Source organism: Megalobrama amblycephala, linkage group LG6 (assembly GCF_018812025.1).
Source record: "Megalobrama amblycephala isolate DHTTF-2021 linkage group LG6, ASM1881202v1, whole genome shotgun sequence".
Classification (NCBI taxonomy): domain Eukaryota; kingdom Metazoa; phylum Chordata; class Actinopteri; order Cypriniformes; family Xenocyprididae; genus Megalobrama; species Megalobrama amblycephala.
In genome coordinates this window covers 29,860,158-29,880,739 of record NC_063049.1, presented here as the reverse complement: position 1 = coordinate 29,880,739, position 20,582 = coordinate 29,860,158, and the positions used below count along the sequence as shown (strand labels likewise).

Here is a 20,582-nt window from a genome sequence, read left to right as displayed (position 1 = left end):
GAGGGGAACTAACTTCATACATCCACAAAAAATGCCTTTGAGACCAGTTTGTTAAAAACAACTGAAAAAAAAGTGAAGTTCATTCTGAGGACAGCTCTACCATGATTTGTTTGCAGATGCAACCTGGTTTGATATCTTTAATGTGACTTAAATGTCCAAAAACATTTTTGAGGACACGGTATACATACTGTACAATCAGCAAAAAGATTGTTTTAGTGCCTGTCATGGACAGATGGATCTGGCCAAAATAACAGTATCACGCTACTGTAAGTTGTGCATTGCAAACATTAACACACACACAGACACTTTAGCCACCTGATACACATCACAGCAAGTTAATGGAGACAGACACTCTCTGAGCAACTGCAGTCTTCTGTCCGGCCCATATGATGAATTATCTGGAAGCTTTCTCAGTAATTTAGAATCTTCATAACAAGTGCTTTTTCCGTAGGAAAAATTAATGGAAACAAGATTGTCTTTCATTTGAGTTGATTTAGCCGCCTCGGCAGCCAGATGTCTCTCTCTGGGAATAAAACAGTCGGTGCTTAAACAAAGCCCAGCAAAAAACTACCTTTTTTCTGCCGCTCGTGTTACAAACAAATCAGCCGGCGCACAATGGCCATCTGTTTGTTATTTGATATGTGTGAATACATGTTGTAATGACTTTGTTTGTGAATCAGTCAGTGCACTGGAACACACGAGAGCTCTCCAAGTGGCGGAGTGTTTGGAGCTAATCATATAATTGGACACAATAGTCAATGACAAATGGAGTTGCATGGAGCCAGCCAGCTGGGAAGTGAATATGTAATCATTGTAAAATCATATCATTTTGCATATTTGAAGACAGCTTAATAGAGTTTGCTTGTCAGCACACTATCAAGTGATGATCAGAGTGGGCCTGCGGTATGTGTTTGGTGGGATATTGCTCCGTAATGTCTCCGGTGACTTCAATGGAGTTGGTAGGGTGTTGTTTTTATGCCTCAGCTGTTGCAGTTTTGTATTGTGATATGGGAATTATAATGGGATTCTACTGTTCGTGAGCACTTATACCAAAGCCAAATTCACAAATCATATAAAAAACATGACCAGAACTGGTAGTGTCTGACTGGCTTCCTCGGTCCACTCAAGGGGAATGGGATTCATGTGAACGGCCTAGGACATGTGTTTGAACTCTAGACATGTACTAGACGACTCAGACAGCATCCACATTAAAAATATCACAGAGGTCTTAAAGAATGAAAAATAGAAACCATTTTATCAGACATATTGGATTTGTTTTCCACAGCAGTTCATAATGGTTGAAGTACTACTGTGCGGCTTAAAGACTGAATTCATGTGAAACAGTTGTAGGCAGATCTGAGTGCAATCTTGCAGCTGGTTGTAAGAAAGGGGTGGGGCTTATAGGGACGAAATGATTGGAGAAGACAAGCAAAAAGTCACCAGAGAAGTCATTTCACCAGAAGATCCAGTTGACATTTTGATTAAAAATTACGTTAAAAAAATTAAGCATATAGTGTTGCTTAAAAGTTTGTTAACCCCTTGCAGAATCTGTGAAAATGTGAATAATTTTAACAAAATAAGAGGGATCATACAATATGCATGTTATTTTTTATTTAGTACTGTCCTGAGTAAGATGTTTTACATAAAAGATGTTTATATATAGTCCACAAGACAAAAAAAATAGCTGAATTTAATAAAATGACCCTATTCAAAAGTTTGTGAACCCTTGATTCTTAATACTGTGTGTGGTTACCTGATGATCTACGACTGTTTTTTTGTCTTGTGATGGTTGTTTATAAGTAAAATCCTCCAGGTCCCAAAAATTCTTCAGATTTCCAGCATCTTTTGCATATTTTAACCCTTTCCAGCAGTGACTGTATGATTTTGAGATCCATCTTTTCACACTGAGGACAACTGAGGGACTCAAACACAACTATTAAAAAAGGTTTAAACAATCACTGATGCTCCAGAAGGAAACATGATGCATTAAGATTCAGGGGTGAAAACTTCTGAACAGGATAAAGATGTCCAAATTTTTCTTATTTTGTTTAAATATCTTTTTTTTTTTTTCATTTCGTAGTGCCCTTCAGAAGCAATAGAAGATACTTAAATGTTTGCCAGAAGACAAATCAAGTACAATATTCCTTGATCTTCAAATTCAAAAAGTTTTCACCCCCCGGCTCTTAATGCATCGTGTTTCCTTCTGGAGCATCAGTGATTGTTTAAACCTTTTTTAATAGTTGTGTTTGAGTCCCTCAGTTGTCCTCAGTGTGAAAAGATGGATCTCAAAAATCAAAAAAGGGTTCAAATATGCAAATTATCCTGGAAAACTGAAGAATTTTTGGGACCTGGAGGATTTTTCTGAAGAATATTGGGCAGCTTAACTGCTCAGGACAAACAAGTGACTCATGAACAACTATCACAAAACATAAAAACAGCCCTGGATCATCCAGGTAACCACAGTATTAAGATCCAAGGGTTCATAAACTTTAGAATTGGGTCATATTTATAAATTCAGCTGTCTGGTGGACTTCATGTAAACACTGTTTATGTAAAATATCTTACTCAGGACAGTGCTAAATAAAAATAGTTTGCTCCTAATATTCAGAACAATAATACTTTCAGGTACAGCATCAACAAATAAAGATTTGACATTGCAGATTACTCTCAAAGTTTTTGAGAATGTGGTCTGAAAATTCCAGGCATCCCCAAGTAGAAAAGAAAATCACATCTTTTTCAAAACCATGCCAAAAGTGGCATGTTGGCCTAATGAACTGAGGTGGATAATGGTGTTTGAAAACGATGGTAGATGGTGCCCTTCATTATCAGCCACAGAAATCTCAGAAAACGCCTCATGTGGTTCCCAGCAGTGCTTGTATTTACCCACACTGGCTTATGAATTAAGATCTTGTCTGGTCAGAAGTGGGGAGAAAGACCTTGTGCTCTTTAATCATAAGGCGTGATATCCCTGAAAGAATGCGCTCAATGCAAAGACAAGTCTCATTGACCCATCAGTTGGTGGAGGAGAGGTGAAGAAAACATATGGCTTTGATTACAGCGGTGGCTATTTTAGCGGACAAGCCCGTTGCTGATTCACACACAGAGAATAGCAGCACCATTAGAGGGCATAAATAATGTACAGTCCCTTTTCTACACTACTCAGCTAAGTGCCTTGAAACCTTGGTCTCCACTTGTCAGGTTTTTCAATAGATTAGGACAAGATTTATTTTAAGTCTGTAAAGTAGCATGTTCCTGACAGCGTTCAGCAGGGATCGAGTGTTGCACGCGAAAGCAAAGCACCCTGGTTTAATTGTAGCACTGTGGAGCAGACGGGCCTTGTGTCGGATTGGTTAAATATTTAATTCGGTCTCACTTAAACTTCCCCATGATCCATCGTATCACACCAGCAGAACACACGAGGCGGAATTACAACAGGGATAAGAGACATGAAAGTTGTAATTCCAAACATGGCCCTTGCTAGAGCTTACAAAGAGAGATTTGTGTTAAGAAACAGATCAGAGACTTCACCCTGTCTTTTTCTATCCGTCTCTCTCACTCGCTGAATTTGTCTTTTTCCCACCCACTTCTCGCTATCCATTCCCTCTTTCTTCCTCTCTCAATCCATCCCCCTCTGTCCCTGTTATCCAACTGAAGTTACAATTGAGAAAACAATTAAATCCAATTTAAAATTCGACTACATGTCTGTGTCATGCCTCATTATGGGAAGGTTTTTGGTATTCAAAATAATTGAAACCTGACGCGTTAAGTGCGCGGGCGGACTCCCACTGCAGGGCCCAGGGAGCCGCAGACAGAAGAATGATTGTGAGGGAGAGAGAGGAGAGAAAAGGAGACCACTTCAGTGTGACAGCGCAGGGCAGCCTCGTGTAGGGATCTGACAGCGGGGAGGGTTCTTGTGTGTGCGCGTCACGTAGCGGCCTCCGAGAGCTCAATTACAAGATTGATACTCAGAGAGGAAACTTCATTTTGCTTTACAGATGTCGACACCGCCAGAGAAAAGCGAGGTTGTTGTTTAACATAAGATGGGTTTGTGCAATGAGAATAAGCCCATGTGAAATGAAGAGGTCTTTTATTTCTCTTTAATATCAGAATTAAGTTTTTTTTTAGGTTTATTTAGTCTCACAAAGCTAGAATTTTGACTAATAACATGAAGTCTAGACTTCAATGCAGCTTATTCTGGCCAAGAAGACTGACATTTAAAGGTGAAGTATGTTTTTTTTTATGTTAAAATACATTCTCTTAAACCAGTTCATTGACTACTATTAGTATGCCATTTATCTCCCCCAAAGGTGTAAGCATTGAGCTCTTTCAGGCACCATCAAAACATTGTGAGCAGTTTGCTCAGATCTCTCAATCTCTTTCCTGCTCAACCTATAGCAAGAGTTTGGCATTCAGCTTTGGTTACAGAAGTGCGAGTCAAAATTCACTGCATTTAGTCCTTTAAACAGTTCATGAACACGTCAAACCAAACGTAACAGTTTATATTGTTTACTTTGATGTCTCCAGTGTAGACAGCCTCAAACATAAAAATGTGCCATGTGCAGATATGTGGGATGGTTTTATAATAAGCGAGATGCTGGCGTTTGCTCTAGACAAAGTATTAGCCTATACAATTGCTTATTCATGACAAACAGCTAAAAGTAGTCCCAACCTTTATTGAAAGTCTACTTTTACCTGTTGAACTTTAGACATGCTTTCACAAGCACCTGTAAGAGCAGTGTTTGTGATGGGGGAGGCAGGTCGCGCAAAAGGTGTTTGCAAGGTTGTTTGAGAATATGTTTTATTTTTGTAAATCCGCTAGGGGCGGCATTACCTGAATAAGATGATACAACAATAATAGACAATGGCACAAAATAATTAAAATAGTGGCACAACAGCCTCTGGGAATGTACAATAAAATGTGTAAAATAAGACAAAATGTGCACAGACTTTGAGATCATGGGAATTTCTGATAAAGTATTTTTGATAAAAAGAGATTATAATGACTACGTCACATATTATTAAGTTTTAACTATTAAGTCACAAGAAACAAGTAGCCAATAAATAAATAGATAAATGATATTCAAATAAGAGAATAAGCAAAATTCTTTCCCCTTGGTTTCACAGACAAGTCTTAAGCTAGTCCTAGACTAAAATGCATGTTTGAGCTGTTTTAACTGAAACTAAACTGTTTTAACTGAAACTAACTTGCACTGACATTATCTAAAAATATGTCAGTGCCATTGTTTTGTCTCAAAGATGCACACCAGTAATGTATCAAAAGTTACATCCAGTACATGAAAAAATACTATAGTAATTTATATAGTAAATACTAGTGTTTTTGAACCATACTATAGTAAATTGTAGTATACTGGATATATTATAGCATTTACAGCACTTTGTTAATGAATGCTACAGCATACTGTATATAGTGAACTGATCAACTATAATAAATACTGTAGCATAATTTAATTTTTACCACAGTAAACTGTAATGTATTGTAGTATAATATACCCTATAGTTGTAGAAAACTTAGTACAATATTGGGTAAAGTATTTTTTTAATATTACTATAGTTATATTACCACACCAAATACAGAATTACCACCACTACAAATAATTCAAGTACTTTACAACAGTATGGTTCAAAAACACTGTAGTATTTACAATAAATTACTATAGTATTTTGTTATGTTCATAAATAGCATCTGCATATCAATCTGTCATCCCTGATCATTCAATGCAATAAATAAAAAAGGCGGGAAAAGAATCATTCTGTGTCAATTACCAGTCAAATTTGTAACTGAGACGAGATGATTTCCCTTAATGACAAAAAAGCAGGATTACCTTAAGGATGAGCGGAAGCATGCATTTTCTTGACTTTCTTCATGTTGTATTTGTAGCTTGTTGTTTGCAGTCCTTGTGAGGCATGCACGATGTTCATTGGTGAGGCGGTTTCTCTGTTTCCTCTTTATAGTGTTCATGGTTGAGATTTTTTCGGATTTTCTAGACTATTTTAAGTCGCAAAGTGAGCAGGATGTGTAAAAATGTAGCGCATGGATTCGGCAGGCATGTATTCATGAATGATCCTAGGCCGGGCAGCCGTTCTCTCGGAGGGTGTGTGGAGCCCTCCCTAGCTCTACAGCGCCCCACAAATTTCCAACGTAAATCTGTGATGAAAAATGGAACTGCAGAGCGCTCCCAAAGAGAGCCATTGGGGCAGATTTCTGTCTACCCCGCTCATTTTCACGTTAGGTCATATATCACTGCATTATTTACTACCATGCGAGCCACAAATTAAAGCTTGGCGAGCCGCGCAATGAGTAAGCTGTTCTAGGGTATGTATGTTTATAAAAGCTACTTGTAGGCTACCCTAATTGAAAATAAGGCTTAAAAGGTTAGTTCACCCAAAAATTAAAATAATGTCATTTATTACTCACCCTCGTGAAGTTCCATACCCGTAAGACCTTCGTTAAGATATTTTTGTTGAAATCCGATGGCTCAGCGAGGCCTACATAGCCAGCAATGACATTTCCACTCTCAAGATCCATTAATGTACTAAAAACATATTTAAATCAGTTCATTTGAGTACAGTGGTTCAATATTAATTATTATGTATTATTATGGTGAGTAATAAATGACATCATTTTCATTTTTGGGTGAATTAACCGGATCCTTCTTCTACGCAGCCATGATGTTGTAATTGATGCAGTATGTGGTCTGGCATTGTCATGTTGGAAAATGCAAGGTCTTCCCTGAAAGAGACGACTTCTGGATGGGAGCGTATGTTGTTCTAAAACTTGGATATATCTTTCAGCATTGATGGTGCCTTTCCAGATGTGTAAGCTGCCCATGCCACACGCACTCATGCAACTCCATAACTTCAAATTTTGATTCATCTGACCACAGAACAGTTTTCCACTTTGCCACAGTCCATTTTAAATGAGCCTTGGCCCAGAGAAAAGGCCTGATCTTCTGGATCATGTTTAGATATGGCTTTTTTTTTTTGACCTATAGAGTTTTAGCCGGCAACGGCGAATGGCACGGTGGATTGTGTTCACCGACAATGTTTTCTGGAAGTATTCCTGAGCCCATGTTGTGATTTCCATTACAGTATCATTCCTGTATGTGATGCAGTGCCGTCTAAGGGCCCGAAGATCACGGGCATCCAGTACGGTTTTCCAGCCTTGACCCTTACGCACAGAGATTGTTCCAGATTCTCTGAATCTTTGGATGATATTATGCACTGTAGATGATGATAACTTCAAACTCTTTGCAATTTTTCTCTGAGAAACTCCTTTCTGATATTGCCCCACTATTTTTCGCCACAGCATTGGGGGAATTGGTGATCCTCTGCCCATCTTGACTTCTGAGAGACACTGCCACTCTGAGAGGCTCTTTTTATACCCAATCATGTTGCCAATTGACCTAACAAGTTGCAAATTGGTCTTCCAGCTGTTCCTTATATGTACATTTAACTTTTCCAGCCTCTTATTGCTACCTGTCCCAACTTTTTTGGAATGTGTAGCTCTCATGAAATCCAAAATGAGCCAATATTTGGCATGACATTTCAAAATGTCTCACTTTCAACATTTGATATGTTATCTATATTCTATTGTGAATAAAATATAAGTTTATGAGATTTGTAAATTATTGTATTCCTTTTTTATTCACAATTTGTACAGTGTCCCAACTTTTTTGGAATTGGGTTTGTACATCTAGTGAGTTATTATTGGTATTTTTGGTTACTATTTTGCTAGAAGTGGGTTACTCTTAGCCAGACTATCGGGACTATAGTTAACAGAGACGGTGAAATGACGGCTATTGCTTTCTGCTGTCATATACAACTTTAATATTATTGAACTTAAACACTGAAAATAATAACAAAATTTTTGCCATTTACTGCAGAGCTGCTTTCCACCATCTTTGGTGACATGTTCCATTTTTCATGTGCACATATCATAGATATGTAGACAATTATGAATTTACGACATCACTTGTTCAATTATGTGCCCATAGCTCATAATTACAATATTTCCAACTCTACTTGAAGGCCACATGAGGTCTACTGAAGTCTCGTACTTATTATGATGTTCAGAAGAAAGCAGTGCCAGACTGCATTTGCATTTGAGCATCGGCCAACACTTGATGAACTTCTGAAAACATCTCTGTTTCATTTCAAAAGACCAAAGGCCCATCTCTATATTTTCATCTTAATTTGATTACGCGCCATCCTGTCTCCGTGAATGATCTGTTTTGCCTCAAGAGGATCTTTTAATCACTTTTCTCTCGTAGTGTTGTTCCTCTAAATGTGCCGCAACTGTCTTGGACCATTCCCAACCACACTTGATTGAGTGGTAAAAAGACATTTGGGAGAAACTCTGTGTGTATGTGTCTGCGGCTGGCTTGCGCGTCGTCAAAAGAACTGACAATTAGTTTACAGTGGCTGTACAGAAATGATCACCGCCTGCTTGGTGGCGGAGATGCTTTTGTCTCCTGTCCTCCATTAAGAGAGCCATAAAGGTAGTGAGAACAGATGGCTGCTGGCCTGCTCTGTCCTGCATCTCCCCGCAACTGCCACCAATCCTTTGCGTCCATTAATCTTCTAGTCCGTATTCCTGCGACACAACTATATTAAACAACTCAGGAGAGAGAAAAAGAAAAAGAAATGGGGGAGAGAGCCAAACAAGCCAACACAGCTGTCAGGAAGCCGAGAGTGAACCATCAGTCCACAAAAACCTCTCTAAACGCTTCTGTAAAACAGTGCGAAGAAAATCATTCCGCCTTGAACCTGACCCTATAAAAGTGGTATCCATGGCCAGCGAAACAATAAATGCTCATTAAAAGGCAGCTGCCAGTGCTGTTGAAGACTTCACAGGCCTGGCTGCAAAACACAAGCACATCTGATTCCAATTGTAATTGAAGAAGACAACTGTTTCCGCCTGGGCTGAAGCTGGGGAAATTTACAGTGCTGATGGCAGGGCTTGTTAGAGGCTGGACTACACAGTAGCTGAGGCCTGTTAAACATACAAGTTTGGCCAGTGTGGCTCAATGTCTTTTTTTTTTTTTTTTACTGCACCATTAAGTTCAGATTGATTTGTTTTTCCTGACAGGAGGTTTTAAGATTTCAAGTCCAAGTACAAATGGTCCAATGCAACATATTCTCTTATATATTTTACATTTGGCAGATGCTCTTATCCAAAAGGACATGTGTCATAAATAAACTCTAAACAAGTACATGAATGCTACACATTTCCAGGGTTGTGGCATAAGTGATTTCTGCTGTGGCATTGTTCAGGCATTATCTGCATCTTCTTCTACAGTCAGAATCTTGAGTTTTATGTTCCCTCAGTTATTTTTCTTTTCTCTTTTACTATGAATTATTTCAGCCAGAGAGCCTGTAAAATGTAAATGTGAACAATTTAACATGTATACGATTAGAAATAAAAAGTATAAAATTATTATACAAACAAAAAAAGTTCATGAAGACTGCCACTAGGGGTCAAAGTGCAGCAATTTTATTCACAGGCCACAGTGAAAATGAGAATTGAGACATTGCTGCTCTAGAAGTCTGCCTTTTTCTTAGTGCAAGTGCACAAAAAATAAAAATAAATAAAATAAAATTTTACCTGTTAGAAATATTAACAAATCCGCATTATAAACTTTATTAGTCTGGCTCATGAATATAAATTGTTTGACAATGTGTTTACTAAAGCCAGGGACACACCTAACAATTAGCTGAAACATTCTAAGACTGAACTGAACACACATACCGATTGTTTCCTTCGACTGGAGCCGATTTATATACTCACACATGGAATTTGAACACCGACTGTAATCGCAGACTGAACGCAACTTGCTCTGACTGGACGCGTTTGAGCGCGATCAGTCATAAGTAACAATTTACATTCATAATCGGCCTTACAATCGTTAAGTGTGTGCGCGGCTTAAGTAATTCTAAATGGTTTGTCAAAAAGCAGGAGCTGCTGTAGTCATTTGAGTTATTAAGTCCTGAAGTCATTTTATGTGGCTGGCACTGCAAAACAAAGCTGTTAAAATTTGATGGTGTGAACTTAAAAATTTCTAAGAGTGGAGAAAACATGTTGCTATTCTAAAACTATAGAGAATTGCAGCCAGAAATGCACATTTAATGCAAACCAATAGTAATATCATATATTAGTGGGGGACAACTGGGGGGACTGGTCTTCCCCTGCAACACCTACCCCACCGCCCTCAAGGTTTCAACACCCCTAATCTACGTTACATTGCTGCTCAGTGCATCGCTTCTGATCAAATGAGTCAGACTATTTAGATGTGCACGACGTTACAGCTGCCTTTGCCTTACAAGAAAAATAAACCCATTCAGAACAATAAACCCAAGCTTGGCCAGAAAAAAAACCCACAGGCACAAGTCCAGTGTTTTGCAGTGTGAGGGAGGTGGCCACACTTGATGGGCTTTCTCTCCATCAGCATGCTGAGCTAAAAATCTGTTGTCTGCAGCAGTGGCGTGCAAAACACATTAATGTGTTCGAGGCCACCGTGACTTTATGAGGGACAAATATTTCAGAACGCAGCTCTATTCGGCCCCCTCTGCTTCATGTCCAGAACAGTCAGTGGCTAAATTGAAAAATCAATTCCAATTTAAATGATTGGAATAAAGAACTCCTGGAGTCAGAGATAAAAAGGCTGTCTTCTCCTAGATCCCCTTTAATTGGAAAGTCATTTCTTCAGGGTATTCTAATGGTTCTGAGGGAAGATTGCAAAGCAAAGTTGATGAGCTGGAGGAGGGTTAATAGCTTCTGTATGTGTTGCTGTGTGTCTGCATGGCTGTATGTTCAGAGGGTTTGCATGCTGTCCTCATGAACCCAAGGCTTCCTTTTGACAAACGGACAAAATGAAGAAAAATCCCTGGATCAAGACACAACATGTTGGCTTTGCTCTCGTCACACAGGTGCTGTTCACAGAGGGCCAGCGTGCAAATGTCATTGGAACAAAATTTTCTTCCAGTAAATCAGAATAAACATGCCTCTTGAAATTATTTTAACATTAATAATATGACATTTGTTATCTAAATCTATCTAATCTATAGATAAATGTTCCTCAATGGCATTTATAACTGCCAATTTTCACAACTCCCCTAAAAATACTTTTCCTCTTTAAAATGCTGAATAATGAAATTTAGATGTATAGCCTACTTTTTAAATATTTAAACATGAGCCTACAATATTAGCAGTTATGTTACAAGTTTGAAAGTGATAAAAAGTGCTTTAAAAAAGTGCTATTTTGTGTTTCAAAACAAAAAACATAAACCATTTTAATGGTTATTACATATCCCATAAACGAATAGGCATAAATAAAAAGTGCTAATGATTTTCTGGATCAACATTAAAGGAGAAGTTCGCCTGTAATAAAATTTCTGTCATGTAGCCTACTCACTCACTCACTCCAAACTTGTATTGACGTTTTCATCCGTGAAACACAAATGAAGGATGAGAGGATGGCGATTGAAACTGTCAATCTCAAAAAAGCGCATCAAAATGCTCCATATGTAGGCTACTCCATAAGTAGCCCATCTTGTTCGTTAATCAGTGTCTTCTAAAGTCATTGACTGCTTTGTGGTTAAAACAGACCGAAATGTTTAGGCGTTATTCACTCAAAATGGCGTCTTCTTCATTTAAATCTCGCGCGCAGGCGATAATGTTTGTTTACGTAAATGCAGCGCAGTTAGCGCGCTCTGAACCACATAAGGAGAAGATGGCGGAGAACAAGAAACTACAGTAGTACACAATCACGCACTTACCTCATTGGTCCTCAGGTCTGTCATTAACAGGGTAGATTTGAAGGATGCAGCACTAGGAAAGCCGTGTGTTTCTTGAGTTGACCAATCCTACCTAAGACGTTGCCGTTGGTAATTATCTCAAATAAACAATAGATTAGCGTATAAAATAGTAAATATATTTTTATAATATAAAAAGTCTGTGGAGGATTTGTGTCATTCATAACCTGTTCATGTTTTTTTTTTCTCCCACAGAATGCTCTGTAAAGTTTGCAAAAATAACTAAGGGTGGAGTTCAGAAAAGAGCCAATTGGAAGTTGTATTTTTAAGATATATTCATAACCATTAACAAAATAAAACACCCAGTTTATTATCCATATCTGACATTGTGCTTCAACTGTTCATTGGTTGTATCAGTGTTCAATCTGTTACAGGTTGCATTCTCAGTTTCAGTTGGTAGAGCACAAAGTGCTAACATGAGCAGTTGTTATTGAAGAAGAAATAATGGTCATTGAAGCAGGGCTCTATAAAGTAGATTACAGAGGTAGACAGGATATTTACAGATACTGCAGAGGTCAAGAGATTGTCTGTGTCTGTTCTGGAGAGGTGTGTGTTGGTTGGTTATGTAGGGGGAGGGGGTTCACAGAGGAAAAACACACAAGAACTCTGGTTGGTTTCATTTCCTGGGAAGAAAGGAAAAGTTAAAAGGTGGCCCCTGAACAAATGAAACTCAATTTCACGGCACATTATCCTTCCCTGTTCTCTTCTCCTGGCTTTCATTTTCATTAAGACCACAGACAAGCATAAATTAATAATTACTGCCCGAATGTCTAAATGCAGGCCGCTCTCCTGTAGCCTTTCATTTTCCACTGTGGCCTTGCATGTTCATGCTTGCAAAATGTTAATTTAGATAATGTGGCCTGCCCCTTGTCAGATAATTCTGTTTGGTGGTTCCACTAATACATAATGGTCTTTCTGATTAGATGACATTAAGTCTATCTTGTGTTCAATCAAGCCTGTGCGATTTCCTTCCTCGCCGACTCAAAGATGAGCAGATGAAGAACAGTCACATGGCTGGTGAGTCTTTGATACCTTTTTACTTTATGAACTGTGCTGAATGTCAAATGAGGGTGAGTAATTATGTCTGACCACCAAAATCTCAGACATAACGAATATTACGTTTTAGTATGCCTCTGAAATAGGCATTATGCTGCATCCTAGACATGCGAGGGAAATAAGTGTCTAAAATAAAATAAAGGAATCAACAAACCCAGAACTTATAACTGTTTTTCAGATAAAAGTGGGCAATGTGTTCAAAGGCTATTAGCGCATTCTTTTTTATTACCTGAAGTAATAAGAATTATTCATGCTAGTTAGTGTATTAATTTGTTCATTAAAGGATTAGTTCACTTTCAAATGAAAATTAGCCCAAGCTTTACTCACCCTCAATCCATCCTAGGTGTGTATGAGTTTCTTCTTTCTCATGAACATAATCGAAGAAATATTAATAAATATCCTAATGCATCTGAGCTTTATATTGGCAGTGAACCGGACCCACGAGTATGAGCTGAAGAAAAAGCTTCCATCCACATCCATCCATCATAAACGTGTACTCCACATGGCTCCGGGGGGTTAATAAAGGCCTTCTGAAGCGAAGTGATGTGTTTGTATAAAAAAAATTTGTATTTAAACAAGTTATGAAGTTGAATATGTAGCTTCCGCCAGACCGCCTTCCGTATTCAAATTACGCAAAAATGGAACTGGCGCTGTGTTAGTTCCGTAAGTTGAATAGGGAAGGTGTACATACAGCGTAAGCTTTTTGAAGAATACGGAAGTGCGGTCTGGTGGAAGCACTTGCAAGGCAAGCATTTGTGTTTATAAAGCATATACATTTTGATTTTTTTTAGAAAATGACCGATCATTTCGCTAGATAAGACCCTTATTCCTCGTCTGGTATCGTTTAAAGCCCTTTAAAGCTGCACTGAAACTGTAATTTTGACCTTCAACCATTTGGGGTCCGTTTTTTTTCAAATGAAAGAAAGACGTAAACATTTTAGATGACATAGGATTGAGTAAATTATCAGGAAATTTTCATTTGAAAGTGAACTAATCCTTTAATGCAACTTGCACATCAGGCTTCCTTTGTGCTTGAAGACTCAAGGCCCTGGAAGTCATTAATATTATAATTCTAGTTCTGGTCTTCAAATTTCATTGGCAGAGTGGTGTTCCAAGAGCATTGAAAATCTGGGAGTTTTCACTGTTTGTATCACTCCTCTTGTCTGTTTGCACATTCTTTTTCAGTGACTCATTATATTGTTGGCGATAAGTAGTTGTCATTTGAGTGCAGCGGCAAGTCAGTGATTCTCCGAAGCATTAGCTGCGTCCGAATTCGCATACTCTCTTTAGTAGGTACTTATTTTGAAAAAAATTTGAATGTGTGTAGTATGAATGTACTACATTCGCTATGTTGTCATTATGCTTCAATGCCATTCACAAATACTTTCCCATGCGTCCATCGTACGCACACTTCAGAATCTCGCCTATAGGTAGTAGGTCATCCGAGTATTTTTTGTCTACTCTTTTATGAGTATTGTGAATTTGAACATACTTCATTTGTCATTCAAACATACTCTTTTTCACCTACTATATAGTACCAAAGTCCCTGTCAAGGAAATTCTGTTCACTCGGCGGCCATATTTGCAACGCCTCCGGGCAGCTATTTTGGGCATTCAAGACCAAGTACTATCTATTTAAATGGGGGAATCCTGAAATCTCAAAAACTGCTTGCCAAACTCACAATTAAAAAACATATTTCAAAACAGCAACAAAATCTGGCATGAACTTTTCCATAAATGTTGTTTCTTATATGCTTAAATAGCGTTAAAAAGCTTATTTTTCAGGCTAGACCAGCCAATACGCATGTGCAGTACTAAGTGCGAGTCAGCGATTGACTCTTTTTCTTTGAAGGTGGGGCGTATTCCGCCATATTGCGCGTTGCAGTTTCTCCTATTCACAAGTAATAGGAGTGAACTGTCTTTCAATATCTATAGTCTTTGATAGTTTTTTTTTTTTCATAATACAGATTCATTCAAGTGGTGCTCACTGCAGAGCTAAATGACATCCAGCTCCCCCTCTCTAGACATAATGGTGGAATTTGACCTAGTCCAGCTCCACCTCTGTGGACCTACTGGTTTGTTTAACGATAGGCTCTGCAGTGAGCACCTCTCGGTTAATTTAAAAATAAAACAAGTGAGTATGAATGAGTTATTGAATCATTCTCTAAACCGATTCACTGAAACACTGATTCACTGAAACACTGATTCAGTCAGGAACGCCATTACTGTTTGTTTTATACGAATATGCAGCCGATACAATTTTTCAGTGGCTATGTTGGAAACTTGTCGTTCCTGCAGTAAAACATACAAATGATCTCTATCATATTACCTACTCAATATTGTATCTAAAATATAAGCTACTCAAATGTAAGTTATATCAGCTGAGAGGTCATACTACCAGTCTCTGAAAAGTAAATAGCACTGAACGTGGATTCATTTACAGTTACTCTCTGCACTAAATGAATCGACCGATATTATCATCTTGGGTATGGTGGTATTAGCAATGAAAAGACTGTGAAATAATCACCTGGAGGATGTCTTTATATGCACGCTCGACACAAGAAAAGCACACACACACTCCAAAGTGATGACATTGACACGGTCCATGTTTGGAATGAGCAACGCTCGTTATAAATGTGCTCGACACGGGACGCGATTACAGCACCGTGGATATTTTGGTCTTTGTGCCTCAAAGTCATGTTCTAACTGAAATGAATTTATTACAATATGTGCAGTGATATGAAACATCTAGCTGGAGGGGTGAATCTCGCTTAAATAGCTGGGGCAGAACAAGACATCAAACAGCTCATAACTACTGTATATTTCTGTCTGAGAGAGAGAGGAAATACATCATATTCTCAGCCAGAGAGTCTTGATCCACTACTGGGGCTACAATGCTGATCTCTGTCTACTAAAATACAAAGCAGGTTGATAAGAAAAACAGAAATTTTTTTTTTTGATAGACAGCACATTTGTGCCTTCTTTACTGCATCAAACCCTAACAGTTCAAATTTCACCGGTGAGCGACAGAAACCTTTTATGCTCATGAAAGGGCCGAACTTGAATTACAGTCACCATTGATTGCCACTTTATATGTAGTTTTTCCAAGGTTGATAGAAACTTTAACCTCATTTTCAATAAAGAAGAAAAACATGAAACGTTCCAGACCTTGAATTTTTACAATGCTGTGTTGAATTATGCAGTGATCAGTCAATTATTCATCTCGAAGCCTCTCTGTTACAGCCACGCTTTCAAAAGCATGCAAAATGGACCTGTGCACGGCCGTGCTGTGTCAACACATTTCCATCAGAATTGCTTACGACAGGAAATTGTCATTCAGTGTCAATTCTGCCTAAGCTTTTATAAATTTGAAATAACACTAATATCAATTAGCTGCATTGCATCGAAAAACAGTTTCCTGAGCCAAACAGTTAGGTGCTCTCATGGGTCATTTCTGTTGTGCACTACCTTTTGAGCTCTGCAACTTGATGCTTTTGTTGCAAATAAGTATTTCTATAAAAAGATGTATCAAACTTTTATAAATATGCTCTAGTCAAGCTCAGGTACTGTATTATTTGTAGCCTAGCTTAATTTACACAAAGGCAAAATATGAAATTCGAGCTTTTAGAAACAAAATTTATGAGACAGTTGTTGTCAGATTTCATTGGTGATTTCAAATATGAAATTTAATTGAAAGCTTGGCAAATAGCTTTGGAGAATTTGATGTTTCCCTATTCAAAGAGATAGAGGAGAGCTGCACTTGAATGCGCGAGAGGCGTTTCAATGAGTGAAATGATTCATCTTAAAAGGACTTTGGTAATGCGCATGTGCATGACCTCATCGTTTTCACAGATTCGCGTTTTAGTTGTTTACACGGAGACCCTTTTTGGGTTTCCGTTTTCAGGCCACCAAAACACCGTTGTCGTGTAAACGATCAGCCGAAACGCATATAAAGTTTTCCGTTTTTAGTTGAAAACGGTGTTGTGTAAACTGACCCTTAGAAACAGCCAGGGACAAGACAAATATTATTACAATGGAAATCCCTATGCCCCCCTCCTATTTTGTCTTGGTTGAAGCTGAAGGGTGTTGTTCAGGTTAAATGGATAGTTCACCCAAAAATGAAAATTTGATGTTTATCTGCTTACCCCCAGGGCATCCAAGATGTAGGTGACTTTGTTTCTTCAGTAGAACACAAATGATGATTTTAAACTCCAACCGTTGCCGTCTGTCAGTCTTATAATGTGAGTGAATGGTAACACAATTTATAAGAGTCAAGAAATATGCACAGACAAATCCAAATTCAAATCCAAATCCAAATCTGACAACGGCAGTGATGTCTCGCGCGTATACTTCAATGAGTGCTAGACATTACTTCAGTTGTCAGAGCACGATCAGACCTTACTAAGCAAATGCTGAACGCAGTTGGACATAGTGGTGTATTAGAGGTAAAAAATGATAAAAATAATGTTCAGGTTCTTGCACAAACCGATCGTTTCGTGTCTTAGGACATCAATGTGTCATCACAAGCCGCAGGGTTTAATATGGATTTGTCTGTGCATATTTTTTGACTCTTATAAATTGTGTTACCATTGACTCACATTATAAGACAGATGGCAACGTCTGGAGTTAAAAATCATCATTTGTGTTCTACTGAAGAAACAAAGTCACCTACATCTTGGATGCCCTGGGGGTAAGCAGATAAACATCAAATTTTCATTTTTGGGTGAACTATCCCTTTAATTGTATAATTCTTCTTCATTTATATCTATGGATGTTTAAAAACAAGAAAACGGCAGGTTGTGATGTTTTCCATGTATCTTTACAAACTGTGATTTTATTTATTCAAAACTGTATATGATGGAAGGATGAAAATGAACTGCATAACAGGAGTAACCCTGGTTGGCTCAGTTCTAACAGTTTATCAATAAGTAATTAAATTAAACAAAGAGATGTAAGTTTCTTCTTGTTTCCTTCTTTCTTCATGCACGTTTTGAATATGTGGCTTTTCCCAGGAATATTGTGCCCATTCAGCTGGAATGAATGAAAGGTATTATTTCTCAGTCATGTGTTGTGTAGAGCAGTGTGCTCACTGTACTAAGCATGAGTGGTTTTATTCTGCTAGATATTGTCATTGCTCAGTAACACATGTTTTACAACTCAACCATGAACAATTTTGATTGCCCTTCAGATTAAAATATAAGCACACAGCTTATGTAATATCATACGTGACGTTTTGTTTTGCAGCTGAAAATTTGCAGTCTCTTTATTAGGATACACTTGTGAATTCTTTGTTGATTGACTACATAGATTCATGAGTTCAACTGCATTAAACACAGTGACATTTGATGGTAAAGTCACACCATAAACAGTGTGCGTTTCTCTCTCAGGTTGTTTATAATGACAAAGTGATTCATTCGCAAAAGAGCTTAGTCTAATAATCATTGACTCACAAATATTTTATTACCATATATGACACCATAGAATAGAAAACAGACACACACTCATGCAACTCCACACTTCAGTGCATGTGTGCAGAAACACACTCGCGCGCGCACACACACACACGCGCGCACACTTACATACCGTGTCATTACAGGAGACAGGATCAGAAAAGAGGGAAAAGCACTTTAAAACAAGACATCCTTTCAATATTTATGTTTCCTTTACTGCCATAGAAAGAAATAAGGAACAATATGTCCATAAATCTTGCTACAGTGTTTACATCACATAAAAAGAAACTAAAAGGCAAGTCCTCGTTGATGAGGTAAAAGATACTTTGACATGTAGTTTAACACAATAAACATTGGAATTGTTACAGACTGAGGACAAATGTGTGACAAAATAATGTCTATGATTATAGTATAAATAGCTGCCCCATAACATTAGATACGTCCATCTAATAAAGGATCCTTTCAACACATATTCTTTCTTGATTATCCAATAAGTGCCTCATCACCATCATCATCATCTACTTGGTACAATAAAAGCCTGTAATCTATGATTTAATATATTCAACATTACCATTAATTAGCACAACTCATCCGGCTGAATTGTTTCACTCTTTATTCAAATGTTTTAGTTTGGGATTGCTATGAATACTTGATTTTTGTTTTCTGTTAAATATGTTAAGGGCTCGCATGGATGTTTGCAATCTTTGCTGGCAATTGTTAAAAATTCTGTCAAATGATTTAAGAATCTTCTCAAAACAATTGAAAATAAACAATAAAATAAAAAAATAATAAGTCTACCATTCTTTAAAACAATTATTATTATTATAATTCTGCAATTTGCTAAAAAAAAAAATTCAAAATTCAATATGCATTTTTATCAAATATGATCCACATGGGGCAATTATGAATAATTATCTTCAAGTTTTCATCCTCTTTTATCTCTGATTTAAAAAATTGTCTAATATTATTTTGTCTGTAATTTTCCGATGGGAATCTGTTGCCTGTTAGCGAAGCCATTGACAAGAGTAATACATATTTATTTAATATGATACATTAAATACGTATTATTTAAAGGGGCCTATTACTGAAAGTAATACACCAAATTGAGTGTAATCATGGTGGGTAAAATTTGGCGATCTATACGACTTTTCCATAAACTGAAGTTGAAATCAATCCACACAAGTTTTAGATTCATATCACTGCAAATTGAAAATGTAGCTGTTAAAAAGATAGTAGTGATTATCAACTTTCACCGGGTGTGAGTGAAGAAACCCTAAGTACATTTGTTCAGCACAGTTAAGTATTTATTGAATAACATGAATTCAGGACAACACATTTACATGCCTGCATGCTTCCTCACCATAGTGGCAGCGAATTGAAAGAATGATGGCTCAGAAACAAAACAAATCTATAAATTCAATATAAACGTTGGCATTGTTCTTCTAATAGATCTACTGCATACACAATACCAACTTTTAACATTATATACAAATACCAAAGTGAGTGAGTTAACCTATCTTCTGTTCATGTATATACAATAATGATAGAAATGAAACTTGATTGTTTTTTTCTTCTAGTTTAGAAAACATTAAAAGCACATATTAGTCTTTTCTGTTGATCAACATATATTCAAATTCACATTTTCAGAGGTTATTCTCCAAGTTTGGATCTTTAACATCTTGGCAAATAGTTATGACATTGATTTATGTTCTTTTTTTCTTTTTTTTTAATACAAAACAAAACCTCTGAATCAGATTGAATTTTCGAAGCTTTTTCGCTGGTTTAAATACAGTATAAAAAATCTTCAGTGCTGTGAATTTGTTGTAAATATTATCACCGAGTGTACCAAACGGTACATTTTACTGTGCTCAAATTGTCACCTTCGCCAACTCATCATATCCAATCCCACATCTGGCATAATATGACGTTTATATCATTGAGAATAAGAGTCCTAATACTACATTCGGACACAATCCGTCTTCCACGTCGGGCCAAGCATAAACCCCTTGATGCACCTCTATGAGCGATTGACCTGTTTCTGTAACTAAATTACCCTGCGAGGGGACTCTGGAGAATCTTCATACGATACACGCTGCCAGTCTTCAACACCACGCTGTTAGTACATCACTGTGGTTTTCAGAAAAAGTCTTCCATCTGCTGATGATAAAGGGAGAGACAAAGTAAGTATACCGAACAGAACTGAGCAATAAAGCAATGATAAGTAACAGTGATGCAATGCAAATGC

The 20,582-nt window shown here is 37.5% G+C and overlaps 1 protein-coding gene across 9 annotated transcripts in view; it reads right to left on the bottom strand.

Moving 5' to 3' along the window:
- Window positions 1–18,328: 18,328 nt before the first annotated feature.
- Window positions 18,329–20,582, bottom strand: part of dachd (dachshund d) — a 126,423-nt gene continuing 124,169 nt past the window's right edge. For 6 of the 9 annotated variants that reach the window (XM_048193819.1, XM_048193822.1, XM_048193824.1 and 3 more), the window contains one exon: window positions 18,329–20,494. In XM_048193819.1, coding sequence (XP_048049776.1) covers window positions 20,454–20,494 — 41 coding nt within the window. In that variant the 3' untranslated portion in view covers window positions 18,329–20,453. The remainder of the gene's footprint in view (window positions 20,495–20,582) is intronic. The other 3 variants (XM_048193820.1, XM_048193823.1, XM_048193826.1) reach the window with 1 other exon arrangement.